At 35.6% G+C, this 16,087-nt stretch overlaps 1 protein-coding gene across 1 annotated transcript; it reads right to left on the bottom strand.

Annotated features, from left to right (window-relative positions):
• Window positions 1–1,531: 1,531 nt before the first annotated feature.
• On the bottom strand, window positions 1,532–3,873 carry LOC127084207 (sugar transport protein 5). Its single transcript, XM_051024614.1, has 4 exons — window positions 3,560–3,873; window positions 3,126–3,445; window positions 2,237–2,863; window positions 1,532–2,051 (listed from the first exon to the last, which is right to left on the bottom strand). The coding sequence occupies exons 1-4, from the start codon at window positions 3,690–3,692 to the stop codon at window positions 1,614–1,616; spliced, it is 1,518 nt and encodes a 505-aa protein (XP_050880571.1). The 5' UTR covers window positions 3,693–3,873; the 3' UTR covers window positions 1,532–1,613.
• Window positions 3,874–16,087: the final 12,214 nt, after the last annotated feature.

Raw genomic sequence — 16,087 nt, 5'->3', positions numbered from 1 at the left:
TGATCTGGGAAACATGTCATACTTCCCTGGCATAGAATTCTACAAGAGCGGTGGAGGCTTGATGTTGCATCAAATAAGATATGAAAGCAAGATATTCAAGAGATTTAAGATGGAAGACTGCAATTCGACTTCGGCACCTGTTGAACAAAGACTGCAATTATCGAAAAACTCAGTTGAAGATAATGTCGACCTAACACAATACGAAAGATTTATTAGGTCATTAAGATACCTTTGTCACACTAGGTCTGGTCTAGCATACTGTGTAGGTATGTTGAGCAGATTCATGATGAAGTCAAAGGTATCACATCTAACAACGATGAAAAGGACACTAAGGTATCTGAATATAAATCTCGACTATGGCATTATGTTTCTTGCATCCGATGGAGGAAAAAGAATGCAAGTTAGTGGATTACACCGACTCAGGTTGATGCAATGATGTTGAGGATAGAAAATCCACAGGTGGTTATGTGTTTATTCTAGGTGGTGTATCAGTTGCTTGAAACTCAAGAAAAGAACCAATAGTGGCACTGTCATTGTGTGAAGTAGAGTGCATAGTTGCTTCCCTTTGTGCGTGTCAAGCAACATGGATGGTGAATTTGATTAAAGAAATTATAGTAGAATCATGAAGCAATTATCAAGAAGAAGAACAAGATGTCTGCTATCAATCTGACGAAGAATCTGATAGCGCATGAAAGAAGAAAACACATCGAAATGAGGTTCCATTTGAAACACAACAGAACTGATAATCAGATTGCAGACATCATAACGAAAGGAGTGCATATCGAAATGTTCGATAAATTAATATTTATGATGAATGTAGATAGTTTATACACAATGAATTAAGTGGTGTATTGAGAATGTAATTCATACTGTCGAAAGCATGTTGCTCGAAGGAATTAAGAAGTTGTCGAAATAGTTGTTAGTGTCAAAACACTTAGTATTGTCGAAATGTCGAAGAAGTGTATCTCAACATAATTTTAACTTAGTTTTATTTGTTTGTTTTAGATGTATTAGTTAGGTTAGTTGGAGATTGCTTAGTGTGCAAGCAATCTCTACCTATAAATAGAGAGGTACCTTATTTTTGTAATATATAGAAAACGTGTAGTTGCATAGAAAAAGATTGAATAAACTTCAGTTTGAAGGCAAAGAGAAACTCTTAAAAACTCTTATTCTTCCTCTTTTCTCTAAAATCCAAATTTCTCTTTTCTTCCCCAATACATCTTTTCCGTTTCTTCTTCAATAATCATTGTGCAGCAGAATCGTCTTGCAACAAAGATTGGTTGATTCAATCGAGTGAAGAGTGAAGAATAAGAGGAGAAATCAATCAGAAAGATTGATTATTGTTCATCAAGATTGATTCGAAATTCTCCATAAATTTGATAAAATTCTACATCAGGAATTCGGAGAAATTCAAGCACGTTGTTCTCTCTCTTTCTTGAAGTGTATATATTAAAATAAATTATTTATTTGATGCAAAGCATATACACAGACCATGAAATGACATAACATTTGCTTGCTTGCTTGGACTGTTGTAGTAAGAATAGACATACTCTCATTTCAAATAAACATTATTGTGGTAGATTTTATACTAAATCTAATTAACTATAGAAGTCTCACTGCTGAATTTGGCTTTCTTCTCCTTTAACAAAGTAGCGCCAATACCAGTGTTTACACCATAATGCAGAGATTGAATCCAAATGAAGTTCTTTGGTTTCAGGCACGAAGAATGCAATGAAGAGGGTCATGACTATAATCCAAGTAGCATGGAACAAGAAAGCACCATACTTCATGTGACATAACATTGACAAGAATGTTTGAGATGTAATAAATATAGCTATGAATTGCACTGAAACAGTTATGCTTTGTCCAATTGTTCTGATTTTAGTTGGAAATATTTCACTTGGAACTATCCATACGAGAGGACCCCATGACCAACCAAAACCTGCAGAGTAGAGACTAAAGAATACCAATAACAATGTCGCGTTGCCTTTCGATATGCTTCCCATCCCATGAATACCGGTCGCGTCTGCCAGCACAACAGCTACCGCGATCTTCATATTCATAGATAACATAAATTAGTAACATAATAAGATTACTTAAATTAAGCCAACTCAGTTGATGGCTGTCCAGGGATATCAGTTCAGTTGCAGGGCGTGAATTCGAACCCGCGACATTCCATTTATATATGAATTTAAGTCACTAGGCTACTTGATCAAAAAGTTAAAATTAAGCTTACTTGACTGAAAAGCATTTGTATGCCACCGGCTAAGAACAAAAATCTTCGACCAACCCGATCAACAATGGCAGAGAAGATAATGATTGAAACAAAGTTAACAACTCCGAGCACAATGTGAGAATGCAACGCTGCTTCTTGCCCGAAACCCGTAGACTGGAAAAGGTTAGGCGCATAGAATGCGATCATGTTGATCCCCGAAAATTGCTGGAAAAGAGGAATAAGAGCTGCTATAACCAACTGAGGTCGATATTGTCTCTCAAATATGGTGACAAAAGGCTCTTGCTTTATAGATTTTGCATGTACTGATCGTCTCATAAGTTCGTCTAACTCGGGTTGGATATCGTCTGAGCCTCTCACTTTGCACAAAGCTTTTCTGGCATGATCTATCTTCCCGCGCTCCACCAAACTGGTTGGCGTGTCGGTTATAACGAAGGCGCCGATTGTGATCAATGCTGCCGGAACCACGGCTGAGCCAAGAGAAATTCGCCATCCATAAGGGTGTTGCGCTGCGACCGAGTTTACTATACTTGCAGCCACAATGCCAATTTGTACAAAAAATTGAAAACTTGTGCCTAATGCTCCTCGCCATTTTGGTGGCGCGATTTCGGACACGTACAATGGAGTAGCCTTAAATCATTTGCAACACTTCAATAATTCTTATATATTTGCATGAAAGCTTTTGAAATTGTACACATCTAATAAATGCTAAATTAGTCTCCAAAATTTTGTTAATCAATTCAATCAGGAATCTGATACCGCGCGGTCCAGATTCATCGAGTGAATTGATTAACCAATAACTAGATTAATTGATTGAACAAGATTATCAAAACTTCAGAATTTCAAGATCAAAAATGTAATCAATCACAAAATATTACTTGAAATAACTCACTTGATTAGTGAAACCAACTCCAAAACCTAGAAATATTCGACCAAGGATGAGCATAGCAATATTTTGAGCACCTCCATTAATGGCACCACCCACAAGAAAGATGACACCACCCAACATGATCGTGTTTCTACGGCCGATCTTCGCTGTGAATCGACTTGACATTAGAGAAGTTACTAACCCAGCTAGATATAGAGACGACGTAAACAACGTTAACAACTGACTATCATACACACAATATGTGTCATGTTTAGCGTTTGCAGCTTTTTTCAGGATATCTGGAAAGAATTTTTCGAGAAATGGAACCATCGTAGTAACACCTCCTGAAAATTTCACTTGGTTAGTTTATTTATACATTTTGAAAATAACACCTTCGAAACTTATAGAATCAGGTTAAGAATAGAGTAAGGAAATAAAAGAGGAACATTAACAAGAACCTGAAATTCCAATGTCATAGCCAAAAATGAGTCCACTAGATGCAGCAACAATGCAAGAGATGATAACTGAGAGTGTTATCTTGGTCTCGATGTCAGCGACTGGATCTTCAACCGCGAATCCTCCACCAGCCATTTTTGAATCTTCTATGATGACGATATCTTTCTCAGATTCTAAAGCATCAGTAATTATGTTGAGCACTTAGAAATATCATTTATCAATGAAAAAATCTCATCTGTTTGCCTAATATATATACTTTGACTTTTATCACATTCTTTGGTTTTTCTTTAAATTATTATATCACACTCTTGTCTTCAATAGGTTTGTTTTTAACGAGCTTCGTCTTCAAATTTGAAACAGAAGCTAAGGTGGTTTGTTACTCAAGTCACTAACAAATGTTTCCAAATGCACAAAACAACTTCGTGAAACAAATTCCTTTTGACAGAGAAATCTGTGTCTTACTGGCTCTGAGAAACAAAAGAGAAAGAGGAGAGACAAAAAAGAATACTGGCAAAGATTTCAAAGAGAAAGTAGTTACTTTAGTATTGTAATGTTTTTCTATGATGGGTTATTCAAAATTTTAGGAGGAGAGACAGGAGAAAAAACATGGGTTGAAAAATGGTCTCGTGGTGATCCGATATATTTTGGTAATGTCGTGAGCTTTTTGACCACTCCATAGACATGCAAGAAAAATCTGTATTTTTTACTCAAAAAAATTGAGATGAATCTTACTAATATTCCTAATCCATGTTGATCGAATGAGGTGCTAAGGTGTGTTGAATTGTGTTATAATTATTTTTAAATTGAAAAAAATATTAAAATTTAATTGTTATTTTATATAGAAATCATAGCTTAATTATTTTGATTCGGTTCATATTCATATGATTTCATTTTTACTGATTATTATGTTTTATTATTTAATCTTTGAATTAAATTTGTGCATAAATTAAAATTGATTTATAATGTTATTATTTTGTTAAGCAATTGTATAAGAGATCTTATTTATTTATTTTTGTTCTCTCATATAATTGAGTTACTATGTCTATTGATCGTTATAATTTTGATTAATTTGGATTAGCCACAGCATCCTTAAATTAATTGAGATTATTTTTTTTAAAGTTTTGAGATCACATAAATTATTAGACATAAAATTGTAAATAATTATATGTGGTATAATGAATTTTATCCTATAGGAATTTTTATTATATTTGTATGATTAATTAGGATAAAATATCAAAATATTTTCATAACTTGCCCACAGGAATTATGAATTGGTACATAATTTGATAGTTTTATCATAAAATATTAATTTTGGATAGAAAAATAAAATTATATCATGCACGTAAAGTGTGAGGTTTGAAAAATCTATCGCAATTTTTTTAAAATCTTATTACATTAAAATTTAGCCCATAGGTAATTTTTATGTTGCAAGATTTATTTTATGGTATGTTTATATTGATAATACATACAATTTGGATAATATTTATGCCTCAAATTTTGACATAAATTTTGTTTATCTTTTTAGCTTCTCAACCTGCGAATTTTTCTAATATCCGATGTGATATTCCTGAGCTCAGAGGAGATAACTATAAGGTGTGGAATGAAAGAATTCTCCTCCATCTAGGATGGATGGACATAGATTATGCTATTAGGAAAGACGAACCACCTGCAATTACAGATGAAAGTACTCCAGCTGCAATCGCACTATATGAGTGGCGGGAGAGATCCAACCGGCTCGGTGTGATGTTCATTAAGACTAAGGTCACAGGTGGAATACGTGGTTCTGTCGATCAGCATGAGAATGTCTGTGATTTGCTGAAAGCCATTGACGATCAGTTCGTCACTTCTGAAAAGGCTTTGGCAAGCACATTAATTATGAAATTTTCCTCCTACTGACTCACCAGTGTGAAAGGTGTGTGTGAGCACATAATGAAAATGCGTGACATTTCAGCTCAACTTAAGAAAATTGAGGTTGATATGTCTTACTCCTTCCTGGTGCACTATATTTTGAACTCTCTTCCAGTTGAGTATGGGCCTTTCAATATCTCCTACAATACACATAAAGACAAATGGTCAATCAATGAATTAATGACCATGTGTGTTCAGGAAGAAGAAAGGCTTGTAATGGAACAGAGTGAGAGTGCATTGTTGACAAGCACTCGCAGGAAGAACAGAGCTTTCAAAACTGACAAGTCACAAGCCAATCAAAAAGGGAAATTCAAAATATCACCGTAAGGTGATATCAAGAAAGAAGCAAAGTGTTACTTCTGTAAAAAGGGAGGACACATGAAGAAGGAATGCCCTGGATTCAAAGAATGGCTTGAGAAGAAAGGTAATTTATTCTTATTTGTTTGTTATGAATCTAATATGACCGATGTTAATATTAACACCTGGTGGATTGATTCTGGATCAATAATCCATATAACAAATTCCTTACAGGGTATGCAAAACCTAAGGAAGTCAGTGGGAAGTGAGCGGACTGTCCTATCAGGAAGCAGGATGGGCTCACATGTGGAAGCTATTGGAACTTGCAATTTAATTTTGAATAATGGTTTTGTTTTGAAATTAGAAATGACCTTTTATGTACCAAGTTTCTCACGAAACTTGATTTTAGTTTCTAGACTTGTACCTTTTGGATATTCCTTTAATTTTAAAGATACCTTGTTTGAATTATTTTATAATTCGGAATATGTTGGGAATGGTATATTGTCCGATGGTCTTTATCGTATTAATTTACAAATCGAATCCATTTATAGTTCAATGCATGTTCAAACTGGCACTAAGCGGTGTAATATTAATGAGAATTCTTCTATGTTATGGCATCGGAGATTATGACATATCTCCATGGAGAGAATTAAAAGGTTAGTAAAAGATGGGTGTCGCATCTCGAAAAATACGATTCCTCGTGATGGTCGCGGAAAATATTACGTTCGAACAGAGTCGCCACCGAACTTTATTTATCCCAATGAAGGAATGGGAAAATATCGATAAAACCTTTAGGAAATGGAATAATGGTCATCGCAACCATATTCGGGTTCGGGAGTGGATTACGTAAGGAGAAGGTATTAGCACTCCTTACGTCCGTTGTACTCAACGGGAACCTTTTAGTTCTAATGTGCGTTTCGAGTGTTAAATTATGTTTGTTTGTTATCTTTGGGTTATAAAATATTGAAAATAGAAATGGACGAGAACCTCAGAAAGGGAAAAGGGGAGGTTTTTTATTAGTGTGCTCGCGAAGATACAGCAATCTCCTGCCTACGTATCCTTATGGTATAATAAGGAAATCAGAGCATTTGTAGTTCGGGGAACTTTGGTTGATTGGTGTCTTTTAGTGAACATATGTTTAGGTCGCATTCCCAAAGGCTAAACGTTGGCTTATCTACTCTCGGCGGAGGCTTAAGCGCTAGTTTGTTGTGCGCATTAGAAAGGATTAAATAATGTTCTTTCTGAAAAGAGTTTTGGTCACACGGGGGCGACAAGTTGGATTAATATGTTGGATATTTTGTTTGACTGGTTATGTTGAGATGTTTTTGGTTGGATGACGATTACTCGGATAGTCGAGTAAGACAACTCGTATCCTAACAGTCGGGAAAGGGAATAGAAGACTCTAGACCACTTTCTTTTCATCCTTAATTATAAAAAGGATTTGATAATAATTAAGGTGTTTTAAATGGATGACGAATACTCGGATAATCGAGTAAGATAACTCGTATCCTAATAATCGGGAAAGGGAATAGAAGACTCTAGACCGCTTTCTTTTTCATCTGAGTGATTACGAAAATAAGTTTGCGTATGGTTGATGTATTTTAGCATGAACAACAAGTGCTCGAATGGCTAAGTAAGACAACTTATATCCAAGCATTTGAGAAGAGGAATTAAAAACTCAAAACCATCTCCTTTTTCGTATAGCTTTGGTTGATTTATTAAGTTGCGAAAAAATGACAATTGTTCGACTGACCGAGTAAGAGAACTCGTATTCAAACAATTGAGGAGAGAAGTTGAAAACTCAAAGTCATCTCCCTTTTCATTTAGCTTATTATGAAAATAATTTGATTTAATCGGGTTTAGAAGTTTGTAGAGGAACGACAATAATTTGACTAACCAAGTAAGAGAACTTGTATTCAAATAGTCGCGGAGAAAAAATTGAAGACTCAAAGTTATCTCCCTTTTGGTTCCTTGTTATAAAAGGATTTAACTTGTTTGTGCTTAAATGGATTAGAAATGACGACCATTTGACTAACCGAGTAAGAAAACTCGTATTCAAATAATCGAGGAGAGGAGTTGAAAACTCAAAACCATCCCCCTTTTCATTTTCAAATGAAGTGTTGTCTTAAATGTGATTAAGTATTTTAATTTAAATTTTATAAAGAATATTCGATGTCGGATTGAGGTTTTAAAATTGCGTTTTGTGAATGAATTGAATTTATTTGGTGAATAATCCACTTAATCGATTAATTAAAACCGAATAGGTCTCCTTGTAAGAAAGCCCAAGAGTAAGCCATGTGAGGTTGACGACGATGCTTTTTCAAGCGATCGACTTACAAAGGCATTTAATGGGCTCAACTTTGAATCGAGAATTATTTTGTTTCCAATGATTCAATAAATGTTTGAAATGATTGACGGGTGGACACCGTTAGGAAAATAGGACATGAGTATAAGATTTATCCAACTACATTAAATCAAGCAATTGCAAGATAAAAGCTAAACAAATCCCATATAAACAATAAATCTAGTAATTAAATAATATGAATAAATGAAATAAGGGGTTAATAAAATTAAATAAACCAATTAAATGAGGCATTAAATAAATAAATTTCTAATTGGGTAACTAAGCTACATTTATCTAATTAATTGCTAATCATAACCAAAATAGGAAGAAAAACACAAAATGGGCCTAGCAGCCCAACGGTGCCCCTACATACAAAAACAAGGGTGCAGAAAGCCAAAAATGCAAAGCCCAGAATCAAAAGCCTACAATGAGGGAGAGCCCACCTGAGACTTAGTCAACCTTCGTTGACTCAAGGCTTCGATCTGGGACCGTCAGATCACTTTGATATGACTTGGTCAACAAAATCCAGCGGCCTCAATCATGGGAACATGGTGGTGTGGTGGAATATCCCACACGGGACAAACGGAAGGAGTTACAGAAACTGTGACAAGTGTCTCAAAGATGGGGACACTTGTCACCACCATATCGGACCTAGGAAACCATACTTAACACAAATGTTGGGCCAACACAACTCATTTTCAAAAAAAGTTCTCTCTCTTCCTCTAAACCCTCATGAATCTCTACAACCGCACTCTCTCTTCATTCCAACCTTCCTACCTGAGAAGAAGATGGAAGGCGGCCGCTCACGGCGGTGCCGCCCCTCTACTTCGGCGAACAAAACCAAAATTCCATCTTCTCCATTAAAACACTCTCCTAAGTACGAATCCAAACTCAGATTCTTCATTACTTCATCTCAAATGCACGAATCGGGGTCCCCAAACTGAACCCTAGAATCGAATAATAATAATATCAACCAACTAGCTCAGAGCGATTAGGCCAAGGGTTCAGCATAAATCGACAAGGCGTGAGCGGTCTAAGAGGCATATCGATCAAAACCCTAAAGTAAAACCCTAAATTAGGTGGTGATGGAGCGTTATTTCAAACCCATACGTTAGGGGTTTCAATCAGCGTGAACAGGAGAATACAAAAGTGCACTGGATTAGACAAGGCGTGAAGAAATCTACCTGACCGGAGTTCGTTCGGTGACATGCTTTCCAGCAACTAAAGATAAGTTTACCTTCCCTCTCGTTTCTGCTTGGTTTCTCTTCTTTACTAGCTTCGCCTCATCCACTTCTTTCATCGCCAGTTGCTGTAAGGAAAAAGATCCTGTTGGGTTGTTCTAGGTTTAAAAAAACAGATTGCTTTTCTATCTTCTGTGTGGTTTCTTTGGGGTTTTTTTATGAAATGTTGTTATGTTGTTCTTGATGTGTGTTATAGGGTTTTTAGAAGAAATCTCTTGCTGTGCATATGTTGTTGTCGTTCGCTTTTGTTGTTGTTATGTTCTTTTAGGGTTTTGAAAAAATAACTTTGCCGTGCGGTTGTTGTTCTTGTTTCTTTGAAAAGAACTATGTTGTGTTTATGTTGTTCTTTAGGCTTTTTTGAGAAAAAAAGTTGTTTTTGCTGTTGTTGTTGTGGTTCAGGTTTTTTAGGAGAAATCTCTTACTGTGTATCTTCCCTGTTTTTTTCATGAACGTTTTATGCAGAATTTTTATAAGTTTTAAAAAACTCCTTTCTTTTTCAACTTGTCTCATCCCAGATTATGTGGGATTTGATCTGTTCCTGTTTTAGATCAACTTTGACATGCTTTTTGGATGTTTAGGTTAATTTTCTGGGTAAAGCTTTAAACTGAATGATTCATTTAGTTGTTTTTCAGCTCTCTAAGTGCTTTTGAAAATTGCTTTTAAAATAAGCTATTTTCTCTTTGTAGGTCACAGATTTGAAGAGACTTTGATGGAATGGAAAAGTGGTTGCTCCAAGCTTTAAGACAACATGTTTTTGCGCCTAGGTCCAAAGGAGTGTTTAACCAGTCCATTGATTTTGGTCTTGGTCATTAGAATTAGGAACCTGTTTTTGCAGCAAATTCCACTTAGTCAAAAAATGTAATTATTTAGTTTAATAAAAAAAATTAAAGACAAAATGTATTTGGATTATTTGGAACTTATTGAATTAAATTTTAATTATGTAATTATCTTTTAAGCTTTTCAAAATTTAACTCAATATTTATTTATGCTAATCAATTTCAACTTTTAAAATCAACATATTTCTAACTTAAGTATAATGACTTAATTTTAAAAACAACATATTTCTAACTTAAGTATAATGACTTAATTTTAAAAACAACATATTTCTAACTTAAGTATAATGACTTAATTTTAAAAACAACATATTCCTAACTTAAGTATAATGGCTTAATTTTAAAAACAACATATTTCTAACTTAAGTATAATGACTTAATTTTAAAAACAACATATTTCTAACTTAAGTATAATGACTTAATTTTGAAAACAACATATTTCTAACTTAAGTATAATGACTTAACATAATTCTAACTTAGGTACAAAGAAACTAAGTATAGTGATTTAATTTAAAAACAACACAATTCTATTTTAAATACAAAAATCTAAATATGGGACTTTTAATTTAAAAACAACACAATTCTATTTTAAATACAAAAATCTAAATATGAAACTTTTAATTTAAAAAACAACACATATTCTAATCTAAACACAAAAATCTAAATATGAGACTTTTAATTTAAAAAACAACACAATTTTATTTTATATACAAAAATCTAAATATGGGACTTTAAAAAACAACACAATTCTATTTTAAATACAAAAATCTAAATATGGAACTTTTAATTTAAAAACGACACATACATGTTTCTAAAAAATGCAAATTTAATTTGGGAAACCATGAAGAACTTAGAACTTGGTATAAATATTTGGGATGTGTAAATGGACTAGTAAATAGTGATCATAGAAATAATAACGTGGCTCTTAATACTTACTAATAGAAAAAATAGGTATTGGATTAGTAATGTAAAAAGATTCAAACCACATTTTAGATTATGAACACACTTATGCAAATGGGCCTTTGAATTAAAAAGATCTCATGGGTAAATCACAAATGGCCGGACAAAATTGGGGTATGACAGCTGTCGCAACGCGAAAAACAACCGGCGGAAAAAGACACATAGCCACCACCGTGCGTTATTTATCCCAAAGGAGGGAAAGGAAACGCTCGAAGTAAACCTGAAAAAGGGAAAGGAATGGTCTTACGACCAGAGATTGCAAGGTACAGGAGTCGGTTACGCAAGGGGAAGGTATTAGCACCCCGCACGTCCGTCGTACTCGACGGGATCCACGCTCAGAAGAATAGAATAAGGTTGCTAAATAACTGCTCAAAGAATGCACACACACTGGATTAAAACACAGATGGAAGAAGACGGAAGCGGACTCGGCAGGATGTCGCATGCTGGGCCTACGTAGTTTGTCAGAAACAAACATCAGAGTCAACGTAGTTCGGGGAAATGGGAAACGGGCTCGCTAGGATATCGCATCATATGCCTATGTATCTCATCTAGAATGAGAATCAGAGCTACCGTAGTTCGGCTAACGCACGCCGGAACAAAACACACGCAAAGACGCTGAGACGTCAAAAGAAACTCGCAAATGGAAACAGACTGCCAATGGCTAGCCTTACGTCCGACTCCGAACAAAAGAAACACAAACAGGAAACCGAATGCCAATCGTTGGGCTTATATCAGACTCCACAAATAAACAACAACAACAGGAAACGGAATGCCAATCGTTGGGCTTACATCCATCTCCTAACACACACAAAAAGGTTATCAAACAGACAAGCTAATAGGGAGTCTGGAACTCGAGCCCAATAGCTGTCAGAAAAACACACACAAAAAAGAAAAGGTTGCCCAGAGAGACCTCGCACGATCTTCTGCCTACGTACCTCATCTGGTATGAGGATCAGGGCGACGTAGTTTCCCTAAACAGGGGAGAAACTTTCTCCTAACCAGGGACCAAGGGAATAACGGACTAAAAGGGATGTAAGAACAAAAATTGTTCTACAACAGATTCCTTGATTTTGATGATAACAAAGGATGAAACCAAAAATGGCACCCTAACGAAAAGTTTCTAAGTGTGCAGGGTTCTAAAGAAAGAAGTAATAAATCTGATGATGTCATCAGATGCACAACAAGATCAGATACAAATTCTCAAGTATCAGAAGCATCTGAAGTGGAATCTCGTTCAAGAAAGTCTGACTCTGGACAAAACTACAAAGTATCAGAAGCATCTGAACATGAAGTAAAGTCTAGAAGCTCTGACTCTGAACAACGCCCTCTGAAGAATCTATTTAGATCAACATCAGAAGCAAGATTCCAAGTTTCTCCAGATACACAATTACTCTGATTATGGATTTGCTAATCATGAAAGAGTAACGTTGAAGACAAGTAAAGATTTTCAAATAGATTTCCTAAACAGAGAAAGAGACGTTAATCTCCACTTCCAAGAGAGAAGATACTACTTGTAGTAAGTAGTCACTTCAAAGATGAAAAGTTAAACTGCAGAAGCTATTTAAGTGATGGAGTAAACTCAGTTTAATATCCACCAGATTCAACTCTACTCCAACTCATATATAAATAGAGCTGCAATCAACATTCAGTCATAAGAAATTAACTAGCGAAAAATATACTGAATTATTTCACGCTCAAGAAAATCATCTTTGCTCTAAAAGAATTTCACTAAGCTTTTGCTTATTAAGTGAAAAATCTGTTCTTAAGTTTGTAATACTTGCTTTCTTAGAAGCACTCTAGATTACATATCTTGTATCTTTTATTTGTTTGATTTCCTCAAGTGACTCTGTGTAGTCTGTAGACTTGAGAAGACTAAGAGATTTTCTTCTCTCTTAGGTGTTGTTTGTAATCTTTCAAGATTAGTGGATTAAGTCCTTGTTGAAGGCGAAATCACCTTGGCCGGGTGGACTGGAGTAGCTTTGTGTTATAAGCGAACCAGTATAAAATCATTGTGTGATTTTCCTTTTTGAAAAGCGCTTATTTTTCAAACAATTCAAACCCCCCCTTTCTTGTTTTTCTCACCTTCAATTGGTATCAGAGCTCCGGCTCTGTTATTGATTTTCAAATCAAACACTTAACCGTGTAGAGAGATCCAGTGCGAGAAAAACAAATGGCTCACTCAAATGAAAGAGATTCTTACAATGCTAAACCTCCTGTTTTTGATGGAGAAAAGTTTGATTACTGGAAAGACAGAATCGAAAGCTTCTTTCTGGGTTATGATGCTGACCTCTGGGACATTGTCACAGATGGATATACTCCTCCAGTCTTAAATGGAGCTGAAGTTCCCAGAAATAAAATGACAGAAGATCAGAAGCGGATTTTCAAGAATCACCACAAGGCCAGAACAATACTTCTAAATGCTATATCATACAACGAATACGAAAAGATCACCAACAGAGAGACGGCTAAAGATATACTTGACTCTCTGAAGATGACCCATGAAGGAAACTCCCAAGTCAAGGAGACGAAGGCTCTGGCGCTGATCCAGAAATATGAAGCCTTCAAGATGGAAGATGACGAAGCTATAGAAGCTATGTTTTCCAGATTCCAAACTCTTATTGCAGGTCTTAAAGTGCTAGACAAAGGATACACGACTGCAGATCATGTTAAGAAGATTGTCAGAAGTCTGCCAAAGAAATGGAGACCAATGGTTACTGCTCTGAAGTTATCAAAGGATCTGAACAATATCAGCCTTGAAGAACTTGTTAGTTCTCTCAGAAGCCATGAGATAGAACTAGAGGAGGATGAGCCTCAGAAAAAGAACAAGTCAGTGGCGCTGAAGTCCAGACCTGAAAGACGGAAGTCAGACAGAACCAAAGCCCTTCAAGCAGAAACTGCAGACACTGATGATTCTGAACCTGAAGACTCTGATGATGAAGAAGAACTGTCCCTACTAACCAGAAGAGTTAAGCAACTCTGGAAAAAGAGGAACAACAACAACTTCAGAAGATCAAGACCCAGAGGGGATCGATCAGAGTCAACTTCAAAAGGTAAAACTAACAAAGATATTACCTGTTTTGAATGTAAAGAAACAGGTCATTACAGAAATGAATGCCCCAAGCTGAAGAAAGATAACTCTAAGAAAGAAATCTTCAAGAAAAATACCTTCAGAACAAAGAAGGGATTAATGGCCACCTGGGACGATAGTGAATCCGAATCATCAGAATCTGACTCTGATGAACAGGCCAACGTAGCTCTTATGGCTACCACATCCAGCAGCTCAGATGAAGAATCTGAAGAGGTATTTTCTGAACTTTCTAGATCTGACTTAGAATCATGTTTATCAGAAACTCTTACCTCTCTTCAGAAATTAAAACAAAAAGTTAAAGACATTAAAGGCCTTCTTAAAGCAAAATCTGAAATATGTAGTAGACTTGAGACAACAATTCTAGCACGAGATGATACTATCAGATCTCTAACGATAGAAAGAGATGGAGCTAAAACAAAAAGCTTAGAATTAGAAGAAACGTTGTCTCAAGCACCACAAACTTCAAATGAAATTATTTTTAAATATGAAGAAGCCTTTCAACAATTTCTGAAGAATGGGATAGATAGGAGTATTATGGCATCCATGATTTATGGAGTAAGTCAGAATAATAAAAGGGGAATTGGGTATGATTCTGAGGAAAATAAAACCTCTACCAGTAACCAGCTTAAATCTCCGTTTTCATATCATTACACACACACACAAGAACAAAAATTTAAGAATGCTAGAAGACCCAAAGTTATAAGAAACTCTGGGAAGACTAATCTAAAAGGACCCAAGAGATTCTGGGTACCGAAAGATAAGATTATCTATGTTGCAGATATCCTATGCAGCAAAGTTCAGACACCAGTCATGGTACCTGGACTCTGGATGCTCGCGACATATGACGGGAAGAAAGTCTATGTTCCAAAGCCTGGAACTTAAAGACGCTGGATTTGTAGGCTTCGGAGGAGATCAGAAAGGAAGGATCAGAGGCTCCGGAACTATTGGTAATGGTACTCTTCCCTCTATATCTGATGTTCTTTATGTAGAAGGATTAATGCATAACTTGTTATCCATAAGTCAATTAAGTGATAACGGTTATGATGTAATCTTTAATCAAAAAACGTGTAAAGCCATTAGTCAGAACGATGGCTCTGTCCTTTTCACAGGCAAGAGGAAAAACAACATTTATAAAATAAATCTTTCTGATTTAAAAGATCAAAATGTTAAATGTTTAATGTCAGTTCACGAAGAGCAATGGGTATGGCATAGACGCTTAGGCCACATTAGCATGAGAAAACTTTCTCAGCTAACTAAACTTGAGTTAGTCAGAGGCTTACCTAAACTGAAGTTTTCTTCAGATGCTCTGTGTGAAGCTTGTCAGAAAGGAAAGTTTTCAAAAACATCTTTTAAAAAGAAAAATGTTGTTTCTACCTCTAAGCCTCTGGAGCTTCTTCACATTGACTTATTTGGCCCTGTGAAAACAGCATCAGTCAATGGAAAGAAGTATGGACTAGTAATCGTTGATGATTACAGCCGCTGGACATGGGTAAAATTCCTAAAGCACAAGAGTGAGTCTCACTCTGTATTCACCAGTTTCTGTTCTAAAGTGCAAAAAGAATTTGACTCTAAAATTGTTAGAGTCAGAAGTGATCATGGTGGAGAATTTGAAAATAAAGATTTTGAAGAATTATTTGACTCTAATGGAATATCCCATGATTTCTCCTGCCCTAGAACTCCACAACAAAATGGAGTTGTAGAGAGGAAGAATAGGACACTCCAAGAGATGGCCAGAACCATGATCAATGAAACCAATGTAGCAAAGCACTTTTGGGCAGAAGCTGTAAATACAGCGTGTTACATTCAGAATAGAATCTCTATTAGACCTATTCTGGAAAAGACTCCCTATGAACTGTGTA

This window comes from Lathyrus oleraceus, chromosome 5, assembly GCF_024323335.1.
Source record: "Lathyrus oleraceus cultivar Zhongwan6 chromosome 5, CAAS_Psat_ZW6_1.0, whole genome shotgun sequence".
Classification (NCBI taxonomy): domain Eukaryota; kingdom Viridiplantae; phylum Streptophyta; class Magnoliopsida; order Fabales; family Fabaceae; genus Lathyrus; species Lathyrus oleraceus.
Note: the sequence above shows the minus strand (reverse complement) of the source record. Positions and strands in the feature narration are given on the sequence as shown.